This window comes from Periophthalmus magnuspinnatus, chromosome 17 (assembly GCF_009829125.3).
Source record: "Periophthalmus magnuspinnatus isolate fPerMag1 chromosome 17, fPerMag1.2.pri, whole genome shotgun sequence".
In the NCBI taxonomy this organism is placed as follows: Eukaryota; Metazoa; Chordata; class Actinopteri; order Gobiiformes; family Gobiidae; genus Periophthalmus; species Periophthalmus magnuspinnatus.
In genome coordinates, this window is record NC_047142.1 from 20,933,081 (window position 1) to 20,955,553 (window position 22,473).

A 22,473-nucleotide genomic window follows, 5' to 3' on the forward strand; every position below is an offset into this window, starting at 1 on the left:
ACAAATATATACTTAAAGTTGGCAATGTATAGGGTTATTTTCAAAGACATAAGTTCTGGCTTATCAGTTCAAAAGCATAAAGTGAAGGGCAATACTGTTCTTAGCTTCAGTGATTCTAACATTCCACATTTCCCCTCATTTGGACATTAAAATAGAAACCGCTCTGTGAATATGATATTACCATTCAGTTAGACCCTGCATTAAGTTAAAAGAACTGTGGACTTGTACTTAAGGGAGCTGAGAGGGGAAGAGAGAAGAAAAAAAAAAAGAGTTTGGACGGAGATCTATAATTCACTGCAGCATTAAGCTATCACAAACGCATCAGACGTTAGCACCAGGGACTTAGCCAGGTTCAGAGCAATGAGCAATGTTGGTTTTACTGTACACTTCCTCCACAAAACAACAGCGAGCTAAAGGAGAGGGGGAGGGAGGCCAGACATTCACCCAATCAATATCTTATTCCATGGTCAACTGAACAAAACAATGGCTAGTTTATGCTGTATATGTGTAGAAGAAGAGGGAAGATGCCGACCATTTTGTCAGCGTGTGAGTAATAATATCAAAGCTGATTATCAATGCCATGTGGCTTTTTATAGTAAATAAATAAAATCTTAAGGTAGCAATAGGCTAAATAGTTATAGTGGTTTAAAATAGTTGCAATCGGTGACTTGAGAATCGTTTTTCTTTGTATATGTCTGCAGCTGCCTCAAGGTTTAAGTGTTTTAAAATCGCGAGAAAAAAAAAAAAGAGTCATTAGCTAGAAAATCATGTCTGAATTAGCATAACAGCTAATAGTTATATAGTAAACAGCAAAATTTTAGTGATTCATGTATTTGATTCTCACACGAAGATGATTAAAAGCTGAATGGACTGCCAGATGTAATACTGCATTCCACTAGTAAAATAATGGCAAAACACCAAAACAAGGGTTGTCTTTCTTAGCCCACGTTACTATATTCTAATCATTTTTCTCATGAACCGAGACAGACTTTCTAAAAATCCTGCCCTGTGAAGTCCTCGAGCCAACAGGTTTGATGCAGAGCCATTTGTATCCAGGCAACAATACAAGAAGAACCAGAGATCAGAGCAGAGTACAAGGGCTACTCCATCTGACCCCATGACGAACATTTCAAGTGTTTTTTTCTTAAGATGCGGCTGATGCATAATCTACAATGAATACTACAAGAAGTGGTGCCCCTAGCAGAACTGAACTAAGCATAGTGATAGTAATATGGAATTTTAAGGTCAAAGGTACAATATGTAACTTTTCTGGAGGGGTCCACACTTGCATATACCTGAAATATACCACAGTATGGCATTAAACTCATTTTGCATTTATTGAATTACAGTTTTTATTGCTCAAAAATACCTTGAATAACATGTTTTCTTACTGCGAGTGGGGTCGCCTCTCCACAGGTCTGATCTATATGTCGTGGCTCCATCTGCTTGTCTCTTTGGACATAGATTTATAGCCAAACGGAATATTCCAGGCAAAGCAACAGCATCTCGTTATGGCGTCATGGAGACACTCAGACAAGTTATATATTGCATCTTTAAATACACCTTTAACCAGTTATGAATTCTTGGTTCTCTTGATTTTCTAGTTTCGTTTAGAGACTATTTCTCTTTGGAAAATTACCATTTGTTTTAGTGTAAAATTGGAGCAGAGGTTTCATCACGGATCAAAATGACAAGTTCAGACAAAAACAAACCAACAAAGACAGAAAGGTCGGTCTGAAGAGCAGAGGTGGATTTTAACATTTCTAAAGCTGCCAAGACACCAGCATTACGTCTGTTTCTCTTTGAAGCAGTCTGAGTCTCTCTCTTTCTGTCTCTCTCTATCTCTCCTCTGAAGAACCGTAGTGCGCCTGCAGACGACCTTCACACAAAACCCAAACAAACACAAGACCATAATCCTCTCTGATCCTCCAGTGTCTGCCGCCACTGGACACTGCCGCTGCCCGAGTGTGAATAAAAATAACATCTGAAAACCCGTCTTTCTCTGAGACGTTTCCTCTACCTCCTCAAAGCAGCCCTACAGCTACGGATCTGTGCAAGGCTCCGGGCTTTGATGGTGGCGCTGTGTTGGATTAGAGATCGTAATGCATCTTGAATGTAGAATTTGGTCCAGACAGGCTGCCCTTTTGGCCTTGTATTCTCTGTGAAAGTACATTTGAATTATAGCATAGTCCCTATATCTACCCAGACAAGACTTCATATTCAAAGGACAAAATGTAATGTCGATCCTGAAGCACTTTAAAGATGCACTATGCACAGCAAATTCAGCATAGTCAAATCAACTGTCAGGGATTTTATATTAACTCTTTTTCGGTGTCTATATGGGAAAGTGTTAAGTAACCCTTTTTTTGAGGGTTAACCATATTCCGGCGCGGTTTCGGACTTTCCATTACCTTAACTCCGCAACCAATTGTGCTATCATATAAAATAAAATGGCGTCTCAAAGCAGAGGCATGGGGCTCCTTAAATATTTTACTCCCAGTTTTTGTCCCATATTTTCTCCCAGTCAGTTATTTGATGCGTCAATGGAAAAATATGGATTGACAGGTAAAATAGAGGTGGTTGGGTGAAAAAATGCAAAAGTACACACTGATACTTCCTTTAACATGATTTTTATGGCTAAAAAAATAATAAAAGTCTAGGCGAGATATACTGGTCTATAATGCGCTCAGTCTTTAAAGAGTTAAGGGTTAAATATTAACTCTCAAAAAGGTGTTACCATTAACTATTTTTTGTTAAATTTGACGTTTTTTCAGAGTAACGGTCTATTATAGAGTTAAAAAAAAAAGGATTTAAACTTCATCTTTTGCTATGGATCAGACCTGGACGACTGAGGGATTATACAGACTTTAGTTTACATTTAAAGTGATATTATTAATGTCATAATATTTTTCAAGCACTTACTAATCCTGGTGTTTCAAAGAAGTGTGGAGCAGAGAGATCAAATCTTCCCTTACCAAGAAAAGTTACATAATACACCAACCAACCACGGGACAATGGTGATGACATGTGGCCAGACTACGTTGAACTAAGGATCTTTTTACGTGTAAATAGATCAGAATACAAAGAGCATAAACTGGTTGTGTACTAGTTATACATTAGGCATATGGGCAATACATTCAACACTGTAACTGCCAATAACACACATCTGTTTTGTAATACCTTGTTAAAACGATAAAGAATTCACCAAAACAAATACTGTTCATTTTCCAACCTTGGAGCGAGAAATTTCAGATGCGTAGGAGTTAGGTGCTGTATTTACTATCTTTCTTTCCAAGTCTTACTAAAAGTTTCAGTACAAAATGTTAGTTTAATGTGCTAGTAATCATTAAGCAAACTCCAAGGGTAATAGGGTATCATGTACCCGAGCCAACTTGCATAACTTCCTGCATTTCTACCTGCATGCTGTGTGGTTATTGGCTCATGTTGTGCTTCAGGCTCCTGTCCAGTATTAGGGGACACAGTGACAGCCAACAAACAGCACAGCGAGGTCTGCATGATCCACAGCTAAACGCCCACACAGCCATCACACCAGTAACACCAAATCACACGCCAGGCACGTCTGTGGAAGTCTACTGAAGGTGGAAAAATAGACCGGTTATGCATGCAGTTAAGGTTCTTAAGTAATACTTTTTCACGTGGAACAAATGGAGAAAAATTATAGCTATTGTGATGAAGCTAAAGGTTTGGATTTCAATTATTTTTGGGTATAATTTATTATTTCGGTATTTCTAACATAAGCGCAGTGTGTTTTGTTGTTGTGTCCATGGGCAAAGCATGATATATTCCTCCACTTAGTAACAATAATACAAAATCATCTCAATAAACCATTTTTAAATCGACTGTATTATTAAAAGCCATGAGCTGTAACAAACATACAACAGAATGAGCTCTTTAAAGCCTCCAGTGCGGCTCTTTGACTTTGATTGAGAAAAAAGTTTAGTAAAAAACTGTTTGGGTATCCTTTATGTATTATTTTTGTATTTGACAGTGTTTTTAGTACACCAAAAAGTATTCATTCTATTGACATATTTTTTTGTTTTTACTATTTGTCTGAGTAAATCCTATGCATAAAATTGGAAAGAATTATGATAATTTTGTAGTAAATATTATACATAAAATGCATCAGAATGCTGAAAATTACATATAATTTGCTCAAAAACCCCAGAACCCCTAAAAAAACTTCATAAATACAAAATGTTACATATTCTTTATAATGTTTAATAGCTGCAAACAGTTGACTTACTTCTTTTAAACAAATTTATGAACCACTTCACTAGTCTATGTTTGAATGTGTTTTGTAAATGGTCTAAGAGGCAAGGAGCGGTTTATACGGGAATAAAAATAAAAGTTTTTGTATTTATTGAACAATTGCAATTTTCGATTCAGCTGAACTCTAGCCCAAAACACATGAGAATTGACTGTAAAGCTGTAAAGCACATCATTGACCGGTTGTATCTGCATTCAGTTAAAATACAGTAGATTGAGCCGTGGGGCAGTTGTAGTTTACCAGAAAATCAAGAATTCCCCACATCTTGCCTGTGTCTTGTGTCACTAAATAGACTTTGTTATCCATATATTGTTGTGACTTGAAGACATGACAAGACCAGTTAGCAGCTCTAATACAGACATAATACAGTGACAGTCCTCCCTCTCTGCTCTGAGTTAAAAGACTTGCTCTCATTTAACACTTGAGCAGTCACCGAGCTGAGGGCTCTTCTCTGTCCTCTCTTCAAGTGTGCCCGGTCTAATGTTCTAATCGGACACCCGTCTTCTCCTGTCACTATGGCACCTCCAAAGCTGTAACCATAGTGATCCTGTCCTGTCAAGTGTCAACTCAAATCATATTAAAGATATTTGCAAATAAATACAAATATACTGATAAAAAGCAGATGTCACAAATTAAGCCTCGCTTAGCTTCAGAGTTTGTTCAGGTTTAAAGTTATAGCCTGTCATAAACGTTAGTTAAAGAAAAAGATAAGGAAAATGTTACAAAACTAATTCCAGCTCTTTAGGATTGGACAGTAGATAGGTAATGCCACTGTGCCCCTCGGCAAGGCACTTCTCCAACCTAATCTACTCCAAAAAGTGCACCTTAATTTTGCAATTGTTAAAATTCTATGTATTATTATTATTAGTAGTAGTATAATTATTGTCATTATTATTATCATCATTATTTTTTTGTTTTGTTTTATTTTATACTAAACTACTATATATATATATATATATATATATATATATATATATATATATATATATATATATATATATATATATATATATATATATATATATATATATATATATATATATATATATATATATATATATATTTTTTTTTTTTTTTTTTTTTCATGCCAAATTATTTACCGGTAGATGTTTGATTAAAAATACAAATAAATAACAATGTACACTATTTTTTCATACTGGAAAAACAAGGATGAGTACTAACCAACTAGATTGAGAATATCATAATAATATCACAAAATGTACTCTTAGTGATCCAAATAATCTAACTCAACAAACTCATTGCGGAGGAATCAGGTTTCAGCTGGCTTATGTAAAAAAAAAAAAACTGTTAGCAGAAAACCCCATAAAATGTGAAAGAAGATGCTAATGCAGGACTTAACCCCACTTGAGTCTGTGTGGAATCAGTGTTTTTCATGAGGAAGTTCATGAAATCATTTACACTTCAAACACTGCTCTGTGCTCTGTGATCTTCACTCAGACTAATTATGCAGAGTTTACTCCGCTCACATGAGAGAGGGGCAGGTGAACAAGGTCGAGTCGCTACAATCTGACCTTGGGCTGTTCTATCGGTTTACATGCTTATCTGAGTATGACAGGATACAGCAGTGCAATATTATAGGGGCATAGCAAAACATGATAACAACACTAAAATAGTATGTGCACAAACCTTAGAAAAGCTTTTTGCCAGTTGATTGGATATGGTAAGGCTCTGTATATATTTATAGGCTCTTACGTTAGTCATTTTAAAGAAAGTTGAACAGAAATTGTGTTCAATATTACTATAACACATATAGTTTTTAGATATTTGGCAGCCCTAAAATAAATACGCATACCATTACCTATCCAAAACAACATCCAACTGTTAGTCCCTCTAGGGCACACATCACATGCATTCGGTGTCTTCATGTAGATAAAGTGTAATACAGTGGTCGGCAACGTCCGGCCCGCGGGAAAATGTTGGCCCTTTGCCAATTTATTTTGGCCCGCCAGAGGATTTTGGACTTTCTTCCGGCATTGATTCTTTAATACTGTCATGATCCGCTCCGTCTGCTCCACGTTTTTCCTCCTGTCCTGCTCGTTCCCTCCCTCACCTGCCGAGCTGGGCTGAGCTCCTGGCTCCTCCTGCGCGCACCTGCAGCTCATCAGCGCGATCTCCACCACCTGCTGTGTATAAGAGGAGGCAGGACCAGACACTCAGGGCGAGATCATCTGCGTTTCTACACCCTGTTCAGTGCCGGTTCATCTTCGTTTCAGCCTCATCCCGTTCGGTGCCGGATCGTATGTGCGTCTCCACCCAGCTTGCTGGACCGTCTCAGCTCCAGCGCTCCCGGCTCAGCTCCGACCCTGCTTCCACCCTGCTTCCCAGCCCTGGTACTGTCTGTTTTATCTCTGCATTCCGCGACCCCGGACCCTGGTTAGCACTCTGCGTCCTGCCCTGGTGCTGCCCGCATCGTCATCTCCGCTGCGCTCCACGTTCCGCTCCTGGATCCTGGCCCGTGCCTCACCTCCTGCTCACCGCCGGATCAACCCTCGAACTGCACCATTTGTCATTTCTTTAATAAATACTGTAAATATTCCCCGAGTCTGCATCCTTTGGTCCGCTACACCCACCGTTACGACAAATACCAAGTTATGTGGGCACTGCTACGGGCATTCCACTGCCCATGATGTGCATGTAACACAACATTAAAAGCAAACAATGAACTGGTGTGTACATACACCTTCACCAGTCAAAATCGTGGCTGTTTTTGGACATCTGGTGAGGCAAGCGTGCAGACTGCGCGCAGCTCAAGGAATGTGTACCCGTTACGCTATAGCCTTCTTGCACTTCTGTGGTTAGTTATTCAAAATTCCCTATTTTATTAAAATAAATCACTTAATCACAAAACTGTCAAAATACTCAGTTTGAAGATTTCTTTTAACCGGGGTGGGGACTTGCTTTTTGTCCGCATGTCAGGTTTTATTGTTCCCGACCTTTGCTCATGTTTGACACAACATAAATCCACTTAGCCATGTCAATTTTAAACATTTTTCATTTACGTTGTGATTTTATCACGATCCTTGCTGCACTTGGCATCATCCAAGTCCTACAGCTCTCCCACAGTCGTGCGTAAAGGTGCAGGTCATTACGGCACCAAATGCGGAGTAAAGAAGCCGTTAGTGCGGTATTACGCACGACTAAAAGCCTGTCGTAGTTTAACCTTCGAGGCAGAGCTAAATCGCAGTGATGGTCACAAGAAGACAGCGTGAGAAAAGAATTTTGATGGAGAGATTTGACGATAAGCAATAATTACGCAGCTTCCTGGTTCAAGTAACCGTCTTAGAAAGATTTTATCCTTGTTTAAATCCGCACATTTTAACCACAAAAGTATTAGTTTCAATTAATATCATGAGACAAAGACCTGAATAAATGAGGTAAAACCTTAAAGTGAAAAGTTTTTCATAGCTCTACCCGATACTGTGCGCCTTTAGTATCCATATTACCATGTTCAACAAAGGCATAATTCTTACCAAAACCATAATAAAAAGGAGCAAAAGCTTTTGCCCGAGGATTTTTTAATTGGCTGTTTTAGGTGAGTTAAAATGCATGTAATTCATATTTATGTATTTATAAATATATGTAAGCCAATACCTTTACCATCTGGCCCGCACCTGTGGGCGCTGAAAAAAATTGGCCCGAAGCCAAGCGAAGTTGCCGACCCCTGGTGTAATAGTTGAATGAGTTCCTACCTGGTTGATGATATAAATGCCGTAGTCGATTCTCTGTCGTCGGAGGATCGGGTGGAGGTAGTGCAGCCAGTATTTCAGATGGTTCTCTCTGTGTCGAAATGGGATGATGATGGCCACCTAAAACAGTCACATGCACAGTTGGTATCTACAAAACATTAACCATTTTATACCATCTTAAAATGTGTTAAACTTTTTGCAGCAGTCTTAACTACTTTTCCTAATGCACTCCTAGCATCCTAATTATTCACCGTGATAAGTTTATAAGCATGTTTCACGACTTTCAGAGGCCAGATCGAAGTTTTGTTGTCATGGTAACAAACATTAGCATGCAAACAGTGCACTTCCTGATTCTCAGAGGATAAAAACGCTTTAAAATTAAATGCAGACAGCACACAGCAGTCTTATTTATACTATAAGAGCTGTTGTTACAATTGTTATGGCCCTAGGCCTTTAATTCTTTTCTTTTAGTATTTGCCTGTTATGTTTAGTGTGTGACTGAATCTGTCCCTTTCCCCCATGAAATCCTGGCTGTGTGCACCCTTACGTGTGATTGGAGGACTGTTTCCCTGCCTGAACAATCCTGCGGCTCACCTGCAGCTGCCTCGCCCATTTAAGGAGACCAGCACACCTGGTCAGGGCTGCTGGCCTTTGTGGCCAGTATACCATTTTATATGTGTCTTTTTTCTGTCATGTCACTAATGTGGAAGTAACTCTGTGTTTGAGTCACTAGACAGTTTATGTCAATTGTGTCTCTTGTTTTCTGTCACTACTGTGACAGTTTCCAAGACACTCAACTATATCATGTAAACTCTTGTTTCTTTGTTTCTTTTGTTTAAACCTTGCAAGTTACCTTCTGTTTAAATATTTTAGATCCCTTTTGTTTAGTTTACCCTTTACATTCCTGTTCATTAAGTTACTTCTTTATTTTACCATTTTTCCATCTTGTTTTTTTGTTACCTTCCATCGTAGCAACAATTTATCTGTACTGAGGGAAACAGAATAACCAAGAAATGAGTGCAGCCATTTTAAGGTATGTTTAATATAAGAAACTTAACACTTGATCAGTATGTAGGAGATGCATTAGCACCTTGTGAAGAGTAAGTTATTCAAGGTTATTTTGAAATGTGTTTCTCTGTGGTGCAATATACAAATGCAAAGTTATGAAGTACCATTGCATTACATGTGTGTCTAAACATACTGGGAATGGTTTAGGGCTGTAAACCATTTTGAAATAAACATGTAATGATAAATAAAAAAGGGTTTTAAAATGTCAGAAATGGTGCCGCTCGCATAGCCTTGATATTTCTTTCCTTTATAAACATTTTGACTTTTTTCTTTCTCAAATTGCCGAATTTGTAAGTAGATAATATTTGAACAGATTTGAATTAAAACGAAATAAGTTCTTTGTGTGCAGTTTTTTGCTCTCGTACCTTCCACCTGGGCCTGCAGTCGGGCGGGGTGTAGCGGCCTCCATCGGTAACATTGGGGTTCTCCTTTTGCACACGCTCCATGGTCATCTGGGAGCTGAACTCAATCAACAAACGGCCCACTGCAAAGAAAAAAACAAACAAGAAAAACATGTTTAAAACTCGATCTTAAAAAGTGAATGATGAGTGAAATCTTTTAGCTGCAATCAAAGTCAGATCCAAAGCAACGGTACCAGGGGTATAAGAGTTTTTGCATAAGACAGCGTTTAACAGAAAGCAGAAAAAACAAACAACTTTGAAGAACAACATGAAAGATTCTTCTGACACTTATTCAGCCATATTTGATTTAAACACATTTCTTCTGTGCTGTGGGAGCTCTTCAAATCTTATATCAAACCCCATAGATCAAATCTTCAATGTACCCACTTGGAATGACAAATTACAACTAGTTCTAAGTATGTCAGCCACTTAAGTCCCTGTTGTTTGAAGAGTTGTGATATGGTTACTACTTTCTTTGATAACTTCTGGTTGGTTGTAGTTTTTTTTTTTTTTATCCTAATGGATGGTCTGTATTTTAATGTTGCCCATCTGTGTTATTATGTGTTCTTACGTGATCATGGGCACTCCATCAACTCGGGCTCGAATTCACTTTACATTAGAAAACTGTCGCCCCTCTCTCTGTGACTGCTGCTCTCAGGCTCATCATTTTGGTCTTAAAATGTTCATATTAACCCGCTCTACATGCTCCTGGTGTTTTTTATTTCAAAATTGTGTCCATAACTCAAGATATGAACATTAATAAGAGACAAATCAGCTGCCTTCTTCCCCTGAGGTCGCTCTCACTGACATTAGCAACAGGTTTGATTGACAGTGTTGCAAAGTACCGCTCCCTGCCAAACCAGTGCTGGAGACGGGATGGGGCGTTACCTTCAACAGCTTCACTCCAGATTGGCTCTTTGTTTGCTATGATACTCGCAGTCAGAATTCTAAAGATGGAAGTCTGCTCCAAATTCACCCCTATAACTGCTAGCCTCATTTGGCTGGAGCTGAACGCTATGAGTGATGTCACAGTCACTTAGTTCACTTCTTTATACAGTCTATGGCCTTCTCTAGCCTTTGTGTTGTGATTATATGTGCTATCTTCTGCGTGACAAGTTCCTCTTGGGGCAATAAAGATTTTCATTCATCCTTATTGTCGCTAGTAAAATGTATGGACTTCACATCTAGGGACAAAGATGGATAGATGCTTCATACATAACTGCATACATAACTATCATAAAATGGGTTCTTGGCCGTCATCCAGGAGCAAGAAATCATTACATTCTATATTCTGAGAGATCAATTGCATCAGAGTAAAAAAATGAATGTATACTACCAATAAGGGTTGTCAAAAGTATTGAAAATCAGATACTAATCAATAGTAAAACCAGCATTGAAACTAGATACGCACTTGAGCAAGTACCAATACTAAAAAAGTCACATTCACAGGACAGAAATAAACCTTTCCGGATAGCCTTACAATGATCTTAAGCTGTATCAGAACAAGACCAAGACCACATAGACTAGTATACGCCCATGGACCACTTTAGAACTATGGACTGTTAAGGGATTACACAGGTATAAGGCCACATGATATAAAAGAAAGTACTGTCCTGGTATCAAAATCAGTACTAACAAGTCGAAATTGAGTTTGAAATTTTAGTATCGTGACAGCACTACTAAGAAAGCAGCACAATACACGACACTATTCCATAAAATGAACACAGATTTGACCATTACTCCTCATCTGTACCATCTTTATAAATACTCACTATTACTAACACAGAAACACCTCCGAGAGCTCTTCAGGGGCACCATAATGACACACTTAGCATCGACACGTCCTCTGTGTCGAGTGCTCTCCTCCAATCAACACCGGGCACCCCAGCAGCGGATCAATGGTTAACAAGTTACACGTTCATCAGTGCACGCTACACAAGCTGCTTATATAGCGTCGAGCACGTGCACCGTCACCTATAGACCTAATGAGGAAACTAGAGGCTGCTTTTCTTGTCCCTATACAGTATAATATGCCAGATGTTTACTAGCATATCATTAAGCCAAGTGTGTCCTTAGATGGTGTTATTAACGCGTTCTTTATGGGGAAATGATACACTTCCTGCTTTTTATGAAATTATAAATATATGTCTACAGCTGTGATGCTATAACAAACCACCCACCTTTCAAGTCCTTTATTGAGCAGTGAATGAGGAAATGAATGTGGACGACATAAGAAATAAAACAGAGGCGGCATCTACTTATACGGGAAGTGCTACTATGTATTTCACGATAACATCTGACATACTTAGACCTAAACAAATGAGACTTGATTTGAACGTAAAAAATGCAATTATGACAAAGTTGGATATGAAAAAAGTTTAATTTCTTCTGATCAAAATACTAAATGAATGTTTCTTCTATAGTATGCAAATATCTTGACTCAGGATTGCAAGATTGACTTTGTTGAGCTGCTCAGTCAAGCGCCTCCAACCAATTCTATGCACGAGCGTCATCTTCTAATTCGACGTTTAAAATAAAACACAAATTAGGTTGTCATTTGAACATATTTACGGCAAATGCGGCTCTTCATGTCACACAAATCCGGATCTGTAGCCCGTGTAGTCTTTGTCATTCTGGTATGAAGACACATGGGTTTTAATAGAAAATACAAATGTAGTGTTTAAATATATGTTATGTTAACGTGATGAATGGGAGGATGCATCTGGAGCTGACAGCAGTTCAATTATAGCTGACCTCAGAACATCCCATTGTTATCTATGGAGCGATACTACACTCATACATTATATTGGCTGAGTTTGATCTCTCTATGTGGGGCACAGGGCACAATGGGAATACATGATCAAAACAACCCGTCTACCAATGCTAAAATATATACTGAACACTATAGGGCTGGGAGATATAACCAAAAAAAACATGAATAATTTGTTTTCCTCATACTGATTGATTCTAACTTTTGATTTTATTCCATTTTGTCCTATTAAAAATAAATCCAAATGGCCTCCAATATAATTTTTTTAAATATTTTTTTCACTCTGCTCTGCCCCAAACCACATGCTTATTATGAGGATTGGCCATGGACCACTCAATTAAAAAGATGACTGAAGCTCAATTATAATTTGATTCATTAAACTATTGGGATTGCTTTGTATACAAATGACAGACAAAAACAGTAGCATAATTATAAGCAAGGCCAGTCTAGATCTTTCCATCTAAGCATCTGGAAATTCGCGTGAGATGGAGCAAAGCTTAAAGAAGATATATTGTGCTTGAGTCTGCTGTATAGTTATAATCTATGACATCTGTGGTTCATTATGTTATAATTTGGAAATTTTAAATATATATTGACTTAAGAAAAGCTAAGTCTGTTGATTTCCTTGTTAGAAAACTGTGGTGCCCAACTGGAGCTGACGTCCTCGTAAACATTATCACAACAAAGAGCTTTAGATCAGTAACAGATTTTTTAGTTTTTAATGGCTATGCGATGCTGCCAAATCCTACACATACCACCGATTAAGAAAATAAAACTGGAGAATGAAGAACATGGTTAAAAACTCTATAAAGTTGAGGATTTGGATTTTAAAGGTCCACTTTAAAATCCAATACTACAGCTAGTATTTCAGTTTAAAGTTGTGGTTTACTTGAAATTAGTCTAGTCACCCCATCTCTGTTTCTAAATGCTTTTAATATTTTGAATACATCCAAAATTATCGTATGTGTGGGAGACTAGACTATTTATTTATTAGTTTCATATATGCAACTGCAACTTTACTTCTAATGCACTTTAAAAACTACCAAGTTGAACAAAGTGCTACCAATGTTAAAACACACCAAATAAAACAACATAAAGATCATATTTTTAAAGTACATTTTCAATAAAACCATAGAAATGTCAAATTCGAGGTTATAAACAGCTTTGCACTTTGGATGTATTTTCAAAACCAAACCTAAACTATAGTAGTATCTGTAGAGTACTGTAGAGTTACAAGTCTGAAGATGAAATCACAAATGCAAGAGCAGTCACGTGTTCCATAATTTCAAGTGACACTGACTCTGTTTAGGGACTACATGTTTTCACTTTGAAGATTTGTTTTGCTTTTTCTCTACATGGAAACATATCAAAGCGGATAGGTCCATATCACATCACCTCCCCGCTGTCACGCAGTATACGCGACTGATATGCGAGTTTCAACGTGGGATTTGAGGCGCCATAACGAATGACGCGGTAAAGTGTGAAAAAACAAAATGGCACCAACAAACACTTTGACTCAGAATACATTATTTTTATGTTTCCATTTTATATGATGTGCTCTAAGATAACAGATGGTGAAGTGGGGATAAATAATGGATAGCAACCACAGGGGGAGCCATAGTGTCCATAATCATAAAACACTCACTAATCTATTATGAGGCTTGATAGACGTGTCTTTTATTATAGTTGAAAGGCTGCCATTTACTGTTTATTTCTGAATTAGGACGCACACAACCACAGAGTTATCACAAAGAGAAGCCTGAATTAGAAAATAATTGGTGTAAAAGAGGAACATAACAAGTTAAAGGAGAACTATGTGACGTTTTTAGTGGAGGACTTACCACCTACTTGTCTCTATATCATTGTTTGCCCAGAATATTCTACAGGACAACCATGTCACCGGGTCAGATCTGCGGAGAGGTGGTGGATCCTTCATCAGAACACTTACATTCTTCTTTTACGTGCAAGTACTTCAATAGATTAAGGAGTCTGTGTTAAACTATGGGCTGCAGACAAAATGTATTTCTTATTTCGATGCCAAGCGCTTAACTGGAGCAGAGACAGTAAAGGCTAAACATTAAACTTGATGTATGGAAAAATGGCAGCAGATTTTAATGATGACGTGATAAATTTTGGATCGCAACAAAATAATTCACTAGAAGCCTTTAGTGCTCAGAGAGTGTAAGCTCCTTTAACCCTTTGTCTCGCGTGCGTGGCCATTATGGCAGAACTATAGAGACGTAGAAAGCAGCGCTCTGATTGGATATTAGTGCAGCGTGACTGGATGGATGCTTTAAGAATGAATACCCTTAATCATTTGCTGCAGTATAGTTGCATTTTTAAGTTATTTGTCTTGAACTTGAGCCAAGTCTGACCACATGGTTTTGTTGTTTGTGTCTCTGGTTAAGATTTGGCCGTTTTGTTGCCCGCTCCATGCACTTGTAGATAAAGAGACTTGGCAAAATATTTAAAATACTCAGTGTAAAGTTATCTTACACTTATTACAAATGTTTTCACTATGTATGTTTTTAAATGGAGGGTCCACCACTTACTTGTCTCCATAGAAACGGTATTAAATGCGATGCAACCTCCAGAAAAGCAAGTAGTAGTTTGTAGTCATTTTAGTAACAAAAAATAGATGCATAGAATGACGCGCACAGAGCGTTTAAGAGTTTTGGGCCATTTATTTCGTATTGATGCCTTGCAAACAGTACAAAGTATTTGGAACTGAAAAAACACTTTGAAGAACTTTAGCTTCTCTCCACGTTGTTCACATCTTATTTGGCGTATACCTGCATCTCCACTCTGTCTCCATCTCAGGCAGAAAAGCAATTATCCCTCCCTGATGGTGAAGGCTCTTTGAATGATTGAAGGGAGATAGAAGAAGAAGTAGTGGACATTGGTGACTTCATTATTTTTATTTCATTGTAAATGGCAAAGATGAGATTCAGAAGTACGCTTAATGTCTTGGTTGAGATTGAAATACCCCAAAAGAGTAAGAAAATATGACTTAATCCTCAGTTTTTTTGTTTTATTTCAAATCATCTTTCTGAAGCCTTTTTAATTCCATTGTTTTATCATTTTCATAACTATAAAATAAGAATAAAATCAAGATTAAGGGTTAAAAATGTTCAGTATCCATTCTTCAAAAAAAAACCCCAAAACATTTAGAGTATAGTTACCTGTGAAAATAACAAAAAATAAAATAAAATACTGTCTATGTAATCCCTCAGCAGTCCAGGTATGATCCATTGCAAAAGAAAAACTCAATTCTATCAACTGAACAAAAGTTTTAGAACAAAGAGTGGTGAGTTACTGATCTTAGCCAAAGAAAAGAAATGGTTTGAAAGCGGAGTTAGAGGCAATTTTTGTTAAGAAAGACAATCCATCTTTGAACAGGAATGGAGGGCTTAGATGTCATTTATCTCCCATTTATAACTCCATTTTCAGACCTGAATCAAAACAAAGAAAACAATAGTGATAGCCTGTATGCTAATAGGTGTGAGAGCACCCATTAGGGGCTTGAATGATTATGCAAAATATGACTCAGGCACAGTTCATACTTAGTGTAGTTTAAAAGGCCTAGCTAACAAACAGGAAGTGTATACAAATAGGTGTGTTAGTTTCAGTGTAGTCAGCTCCTCCCTTCAGACAGATATAAGGCCGTGTCCACCCACAGTCTTTTCCTGACAAACTTTGTGGTGTGATTTATGTCTAAACTGTAGGATTCTGCTCAAAGTTCACATTTTGACCATATAAACTGACAAAAAGACTCAAATTGACCAATTGCCAACTCAATCCCATGTATTTCAGAATGTTTTTACACAGACTGAAACTGCAGGGTTAGCAGTTTACGCAGAATAAGATGTTTTTTTTGCTTATGGAGGTGAAGATTGTACTTGAAAGACTGCAGCCTTTTGCAATTTTGATTCGATTGCGATAAATCCTTGTGTGCTCTGCGTCTCTATGTTTTTCTATGGGAATTCGCAGAGGAGAATGCAAGCCAAAGATGGGCTAGACTGAATTATGAAAATGCAGACTTGTTGCTCAAATGTGGCACTGTCACAGCAGCTGTCAGTCCAGAAGACCCAGTAACACGCAGGCTGTTTGAGAGACTGGGCCTACACTTTAAGTACACACTGAGTCATAGGCGATGTCAAGGAATGTGCAAGTTATCTAACAGCAAGATGGTGTTCAAATAAATCAAGTTTGTTTTTTGGAAGTTTTCTTGCACTTTGGATTAAGTATTCAACTTCCTATATCACACAAAATTGACTCCTGTGAGCGTTAAGACATGTTCGAATGTTGTTACTTCCTCAAAAACACACCTGGAGCTTTGAGTAAAAGTGTATTATTAGTTCGTCTACATCTCCAAATCTCTGTTCCACCTTGTGATGTCATGAAGCGCTAGTTTTCAAGTTACCAGCTACCTTTTTTTACCCTTTGTTAAGTAGTGACTGGAAATTTCAATGCTGAAATGATCTAAAATGATTCTAGTGAAGGTGAATGGAGTTTAAAAACACAGATGGACACTTCCTGTATTACCAAATGACATCACAAGGTGGGACATGAGTGCATTTTCTGCTTTTAGAGAAGAACTCAACAGGATTTGTACGTTAAACATGTGTGAATGAAACAAAACACAACTCCAGGTATGGGTTTGATGAAGAAACAACACTATAACATAGATCAGAAATAGTGTAATATGGCCCTTTACTAGTGTATTACATAATTTTGTGTACTTGGGCAACGCACTTCTTTCACATTTCCTGTAGAGTGGTTGTGCGGATGATGCAAAATGGCAGCCACATCTCTGCCAGTCTACCCTAGTTCCTCACCAGCGTGTGTCGATAAAGTCAATTAATAATAGACTACAATGCTCGACAGCTAACAGGCCTAATGCTGATTACTGTAACAAGTGCTTGAAGGATGGTCTGAGCGACTCTCATTACTCGCAATTATTTGGAGTTCTTGCGGCCTCTGCTCCACGGTTCCTCCTCGTGCAGCCAGAGCCGGAGGTAATGTGTTTCAAAGGGCATCGTATTATTATCATCAAACAAAAAAAAAGTCATCTCTTAGTTTAAAAACCAGCACTCTACAATAACATAGCTGTGACCTCCATCCAAATGCAAAGCCCTCTCAACCTCCCCTCAAACTCAAAGTTGTACAAAGCAAAGTAAACAACAAGTTCAAAAATGCAATTTGCAAAGATAGAAAAACAAACCGTATAACTTTTGCAATGCCTGAATACAAAGATATTGAATAGGTTGACACCGCTGCAATAACCAGAATGCCACAGTGTACAAAAAAAAATTAATTACAAGAGTACAAAAGAGGAGGCTTGTTTTGAAAACACGTCTAGCAAAGTCTGTTAGCTTTAAATCGCACTACAAGAGAAGTGCTGTTTTTATGTGAAATCGTGGAAAAAAAAGGTGCCACAAATGAAATTAAATCAGCCCCAACAAACAAGACAAGCTAATAACACGACCACTCCCTCAGCCCGGGTACTGAGCCTCATTAGATTATTACGAACATCAATGCATGTGTGGTATAAACAAAACAATATAACTGATTTTCTGTTTTTAGGTTTTTCTTTCATTTAAACTTGTTTTGTAATGCAGAACAAAAGCATCTCTCCGTGTTGTCTAGGCTTTGTTGAAGCATGTTCTCGGCCTGGAGCGTGGAAAAAAAAAGTACTTAGAAGTAGTTTTATTAGTTTTCTGGTGCAACAAAAGAAGCAAAGATCTTTAATGAGAGTGAGATTTGAAGTGTAATTAGCTTGGAGTTTATGATAGAAGTGAAGCTTTGATTACAAAACGAAGAGAGTTGTTGTACCGTTGCTGCAATGGAAAATCTATACAGGTGATTTGAGTCAATTGTGTTGAAACGTTTATTGACGCTAACTTTGACATTATGTAGATATATAAACAGTTACTCACGCATCAACAAGTGAAGAAAAGAAAGGTGAATATTAGTTGTAATGTTGTTAAACTTGATTTTGATACCACAAAGAAGATTAAAAAGTCTATCTGGTTACTGCAACATAATTTGAAGGAGTTTCGATTTTTTTGACAACCCTAATTAGCGAAAATAAAAGCTTTTTATCCTCCTAGTTCGATCGGTGTACAATAGCATCTACTGGTCTAATACTTCATTTTGAGTCACTTTTTTGCCTTCAGATGGATTTGTTTGTTTGTTTAGAATGGTCAAATTATTTTCTAGACCTGCAGGGCCAGCTTAGACCTGAAATAGTCATACTACCTGATTGAGATCTGGTGATATTTGGAGAGACAAACTTAGCTTTAGGTGGTACTTCTTGTAAAAATATTCATTTCAGACTTAGACTTAACCATGCATTTGTCTCCAGTAGGTTAGACTACTGTAACTGCCTGCTCACTGGCCTCTCCAAACGAGTGTTAACACAGCTGCAGTACATCCAGAACGTTGCTGCTCGGGTCCTGACTAGAACCAGGGAGTACGAGCACATAAGTCCTGTGTTCTGGTCTTTGCACGGGCAGTGGCACTTTGAATTTGAGTACGAATTGTGCTATATGAATAAACTTGTCTTGCGTAGAGTGGTGAAATTCTTTTCTAGCCCTGCAGCCCTAGTTTAGACCTGAAATAATCATACTACCCGTTTTAAGATCTGGTGGTACTTGGAAAGCCAAATTTACCTTTAGATGGTACTTTTTGTAACAACACGTCTTTCTTTCTTTGCATGAACAAGTGGTTCTCAAACTGTAGAACACGTACCACTGATGTTGGAGGAAGCCCTGGCCATATTGGGCTACTACAATTTCATCTACAGCTGGTCTATAGGGCGATTTATTTCAATTCATCGCGATTTTCTAAAAAGGACACATTTTAAAAGCACAAGACATTACAAAAATATCCAACTCTGAATGTTTGAAATCTAAACTTCACACACACAACAAAAACAATGCTGACTATCTCATTACCCAAACAAGCAAAGCAAAGAGCACACATGGCTCCTCTCTGTGTGTGCCGTATGTCGACTGTGATGGCTGTGTATTGGGAGAGGAGAGGGGGGTTATAAGGGACCAGATGGAGGAAGCTACAGTTTGGGCTGGCACCAGAAAGTGAAACAAAGGCGAAAACCGTCAGGAAGAATAAAAAGGCTGAGACAACACGAGCCCAACACATGCCGAGGGTTACCTGCTGTCGCATGCTGGGAGGTGGTTTGATAAAGACAAGAGGCAGATAGAGAGATGTGGGAGAGATGTGAAAAGTGACAAAAGGTAGCGAATGGGCTGCATATTTGGTATAGCATGAGTTTAATTAGAATTTAAATACAATGACGTCTTCACAAAAAGCACGGAAAATGTTATAGCTGTAGGACTTAGGGAACTTGTATACAGGTATCTACATATTTCTATTGGTGGTTTTCAGATTCAAAATGTGATGATGTCATACTCTCAGATGCGGGGCAAGAGACAGGTTTCCCTATTGATTACGTTGTACTTTGCCATGAAATACTCGAAAGGTAAATACACCAATGTTGAACCTAATCATTTGGACCTGCAACTTGACTCAAAAACTTGCTACATTACAACAAAAATGAGCAACTTAACAATATTCACTTTAGCTGCCTCCCATCTGCATTAAATATTATTGTCCTATAGGATGTTGTGATGTCATCTGGTGGCATGTGGCAGAGTGGTTAGCAGTGGTCAGTCATTAGATCTCCTCCGATCGTTCAAAGACATGTATTATTTAAAATGTCTGGAGTGATTGTGAAAGTGATTTCTGAGCAGTCCTGGGGCTAATTGGCCACTCACCAAAGACCCATAATTGGGATCGGCTCCTGATTGCAAATAAGATAAAGAACAAAAAGTAAGACAAAAGGCAGAGTAATAGAAATGCTAAAATGTCCTACATAGCTAAACTCATCATTTGTGCATTTTTCTTGATATTAAGTTGAACTGGAGTTGTCAAAAAATAATACCAGGATGCTAATTGACATAAAACTATTTAAAGTAGATACTCAATTAATAGTTCAATATCAAAAAACACATAAATATGACCAAAAATTACCTTTACTGAGTAGTTTTAGCATGGTCTTGTTCCAAACTAGTATAATACCATGTTGTGATATTAAAGAAGCTATTATTTAGAGTTTTTGTATTGTTTAAAAAGAGTTTGAAAACATTAAATAATCATAAACGAACTAGTTTAAAATGACAGCTGATGAAGACAATTGTGCCTTAATCCATCATCATCCTGTTAATCTGGAGTGACCATATTTGGAGTAATCCAGGGACACCATGTGCCGAGCCTGGCAGCAGTACTTTATTACACTGGTCCATTTGGCCTGTCTGAGCTGCTCTGGTCTATTCCGTGTTATGAATAGTGGCACTGGCCTCATGATGGGCACATGAACAGCTCCATGTGACTGTGTGACTGTGTGTGGACTCATCTCATTACACTCATATCACACAGAGACCAGAGGACAAGCCACAACACAAGTCACTGCTCTGTCAGTGGTTGTTAGGGCCGCGTACTAAAAATAACAACTGGGAAAAATAAGGTGTGCCACTTGAATCAAAAGCACACGGTTACTTTAATGGTACTCAACTTAAACATACAAGTATATAGTGGTCAGGTTAAGATCAATTCTCTGTTATATTTTCATAATACCTTACTGCACATTGCAAGAAAAGCCTCTCAATTACTGTTATCAATCAATTAGCAGTAAGCTACATCTGTCCACAACTGCCCTGGGAAAATTGACAGAAACAATCAGTGCAATTGAACCCTCAGAGCATCACTAATCACTCATTTGCACAGCATATACAGTATAGAGGTAAAGTGGGTGAAGTGTATTGTTCAAAGATAAATCAACACAACTGTTCATAGTGTCACACCGTCAGCTTTCGGGTTAGTGAGTGTACACGGTAACTACCATGCCAGGGAGACACGTACACTTAAATTACCCATATTGCACTATTTTCAGATCGATGTTATAATTTTTCCTCATCACAAACATACCTGGATTTGTGTTGTGATTCTGTCAAGATCCCAGTCTGCTTTGTGTTTTGTGCTGTTTTCCTCCTCCATTCTGTGTCAGAGCCTGGAGCTGGGCGGAGACTTGGGCTCCTCCCACACACACCTGCAACTAATTGCTAATCAAGCTGCATCTGGGGAGGACAAAGGGAACCAGGACCTGACACTCAGTGTCAGATTGTCTGTGTATCTACAGTGGTACAGCTCTGCTTGGCTCAGTCTCTTGTTTTTGCATTTTGCCACTCATTTCTAAGTTGGATGTTTTTGCTCCTTGTCAGATCCCGCTCCCTGGACCCACTCAGCTCCTCTGTCTCCGACCCAGCTCTCCACGACCAGTTTGAACCTCACACCTTCCGACCCAGCTCACCTCTACCTGTGCAGCTCATCTCGTGTCTGACTCCGCTGCTCACGCTCTACTCCTGGACCATGGCAAACAACCCCCCTCTCAACTCCCTGATCTAGCTACCTTCATTCGCACATTTTAAAAAAAGAAAGGAAAATAAACATTGTTAAACTGTTCCCCGAGTTCCGTCTCTTTGGTCCCCGTCATTCACACATGTTTAACACACAAATCCTGCATATTTAGGATGAGTTCTTCTTTCACACAGAAAACATAACAACATAACAATTTTGCATAATATAGAACCTTTAATATTAATGGCTACTCTAAATAATGTAATGATAAAAAATATGAGTCAAATACTGAATGAAATAAACTACTACTACTAAAAATGAGTTGAATGCTTCCATAACAATATCAACGATTCTCAAAGTAAAAACTTCAATGCCACAAAGTTGAACAAAAAATATGCCCTGCCACAGATTTGACTTATAACCTATAGTTAGAAACAATCATGAAGAAACAACCTAGCCACAGTGCAAATCTGAAGGGTGAGTGTAATAAAAGCTCACCCTCTCCACCTCACCTGCCTGTAGGTTAAGGTTAATCTTAATCTCTGCAATACTGTGGAAAAACTGGACCGAAGCAGTGGTCCGGAAATATGACCCCATCTCTCTGGGGACTTTAATAATGTGCCCTGTCTTTATCCCAGTTAACGCCTCACCTTCAGAGTGCTGCCACGGCAACGGCTTAAGGTAAAGGCTAGTTTAAGGGCCGTACACAAACATAGCAAAGGTGCCAAGTTCTATGCAAGTACAAAGATGTGTATTCTTGAGTGTGTTCGTTTTTCACACAATTTATTTCAGTTTGTATGG

General features: G+C 38.3%; 1 protein-coding gene across 1 annotated transcript in view; it reads right to left on the reverse strand.

Annotated features, from left to right (window-relative positions):
* b4galt2 (UDP-Gal:betaGlcNAc beta 1,4- galactosyltransferase, polypeptide 2) overlaps window positions 1–22,473 on the reverse strand; it is a 200,804-nt gene that overhangs the window by 89,849 nt on the left and 88,482 nt on the right. The window contains exons 3-4 of the mRNA XM_033982609.2: window positions 9,429–9,547; window positions 7,999–8,115 (exon numbers count right to left, since the gene is read on the reverse strand). Coding sequence (XP_033838500.2) covers window positions 7,999–8,115; window positions 9,429–9,547 — 236 coding nt within the window. The remainder of the gene's footprint in view (window positions 1–7,998; window positions 8,116–9,428; window positions 9,548–22,473) is intronic.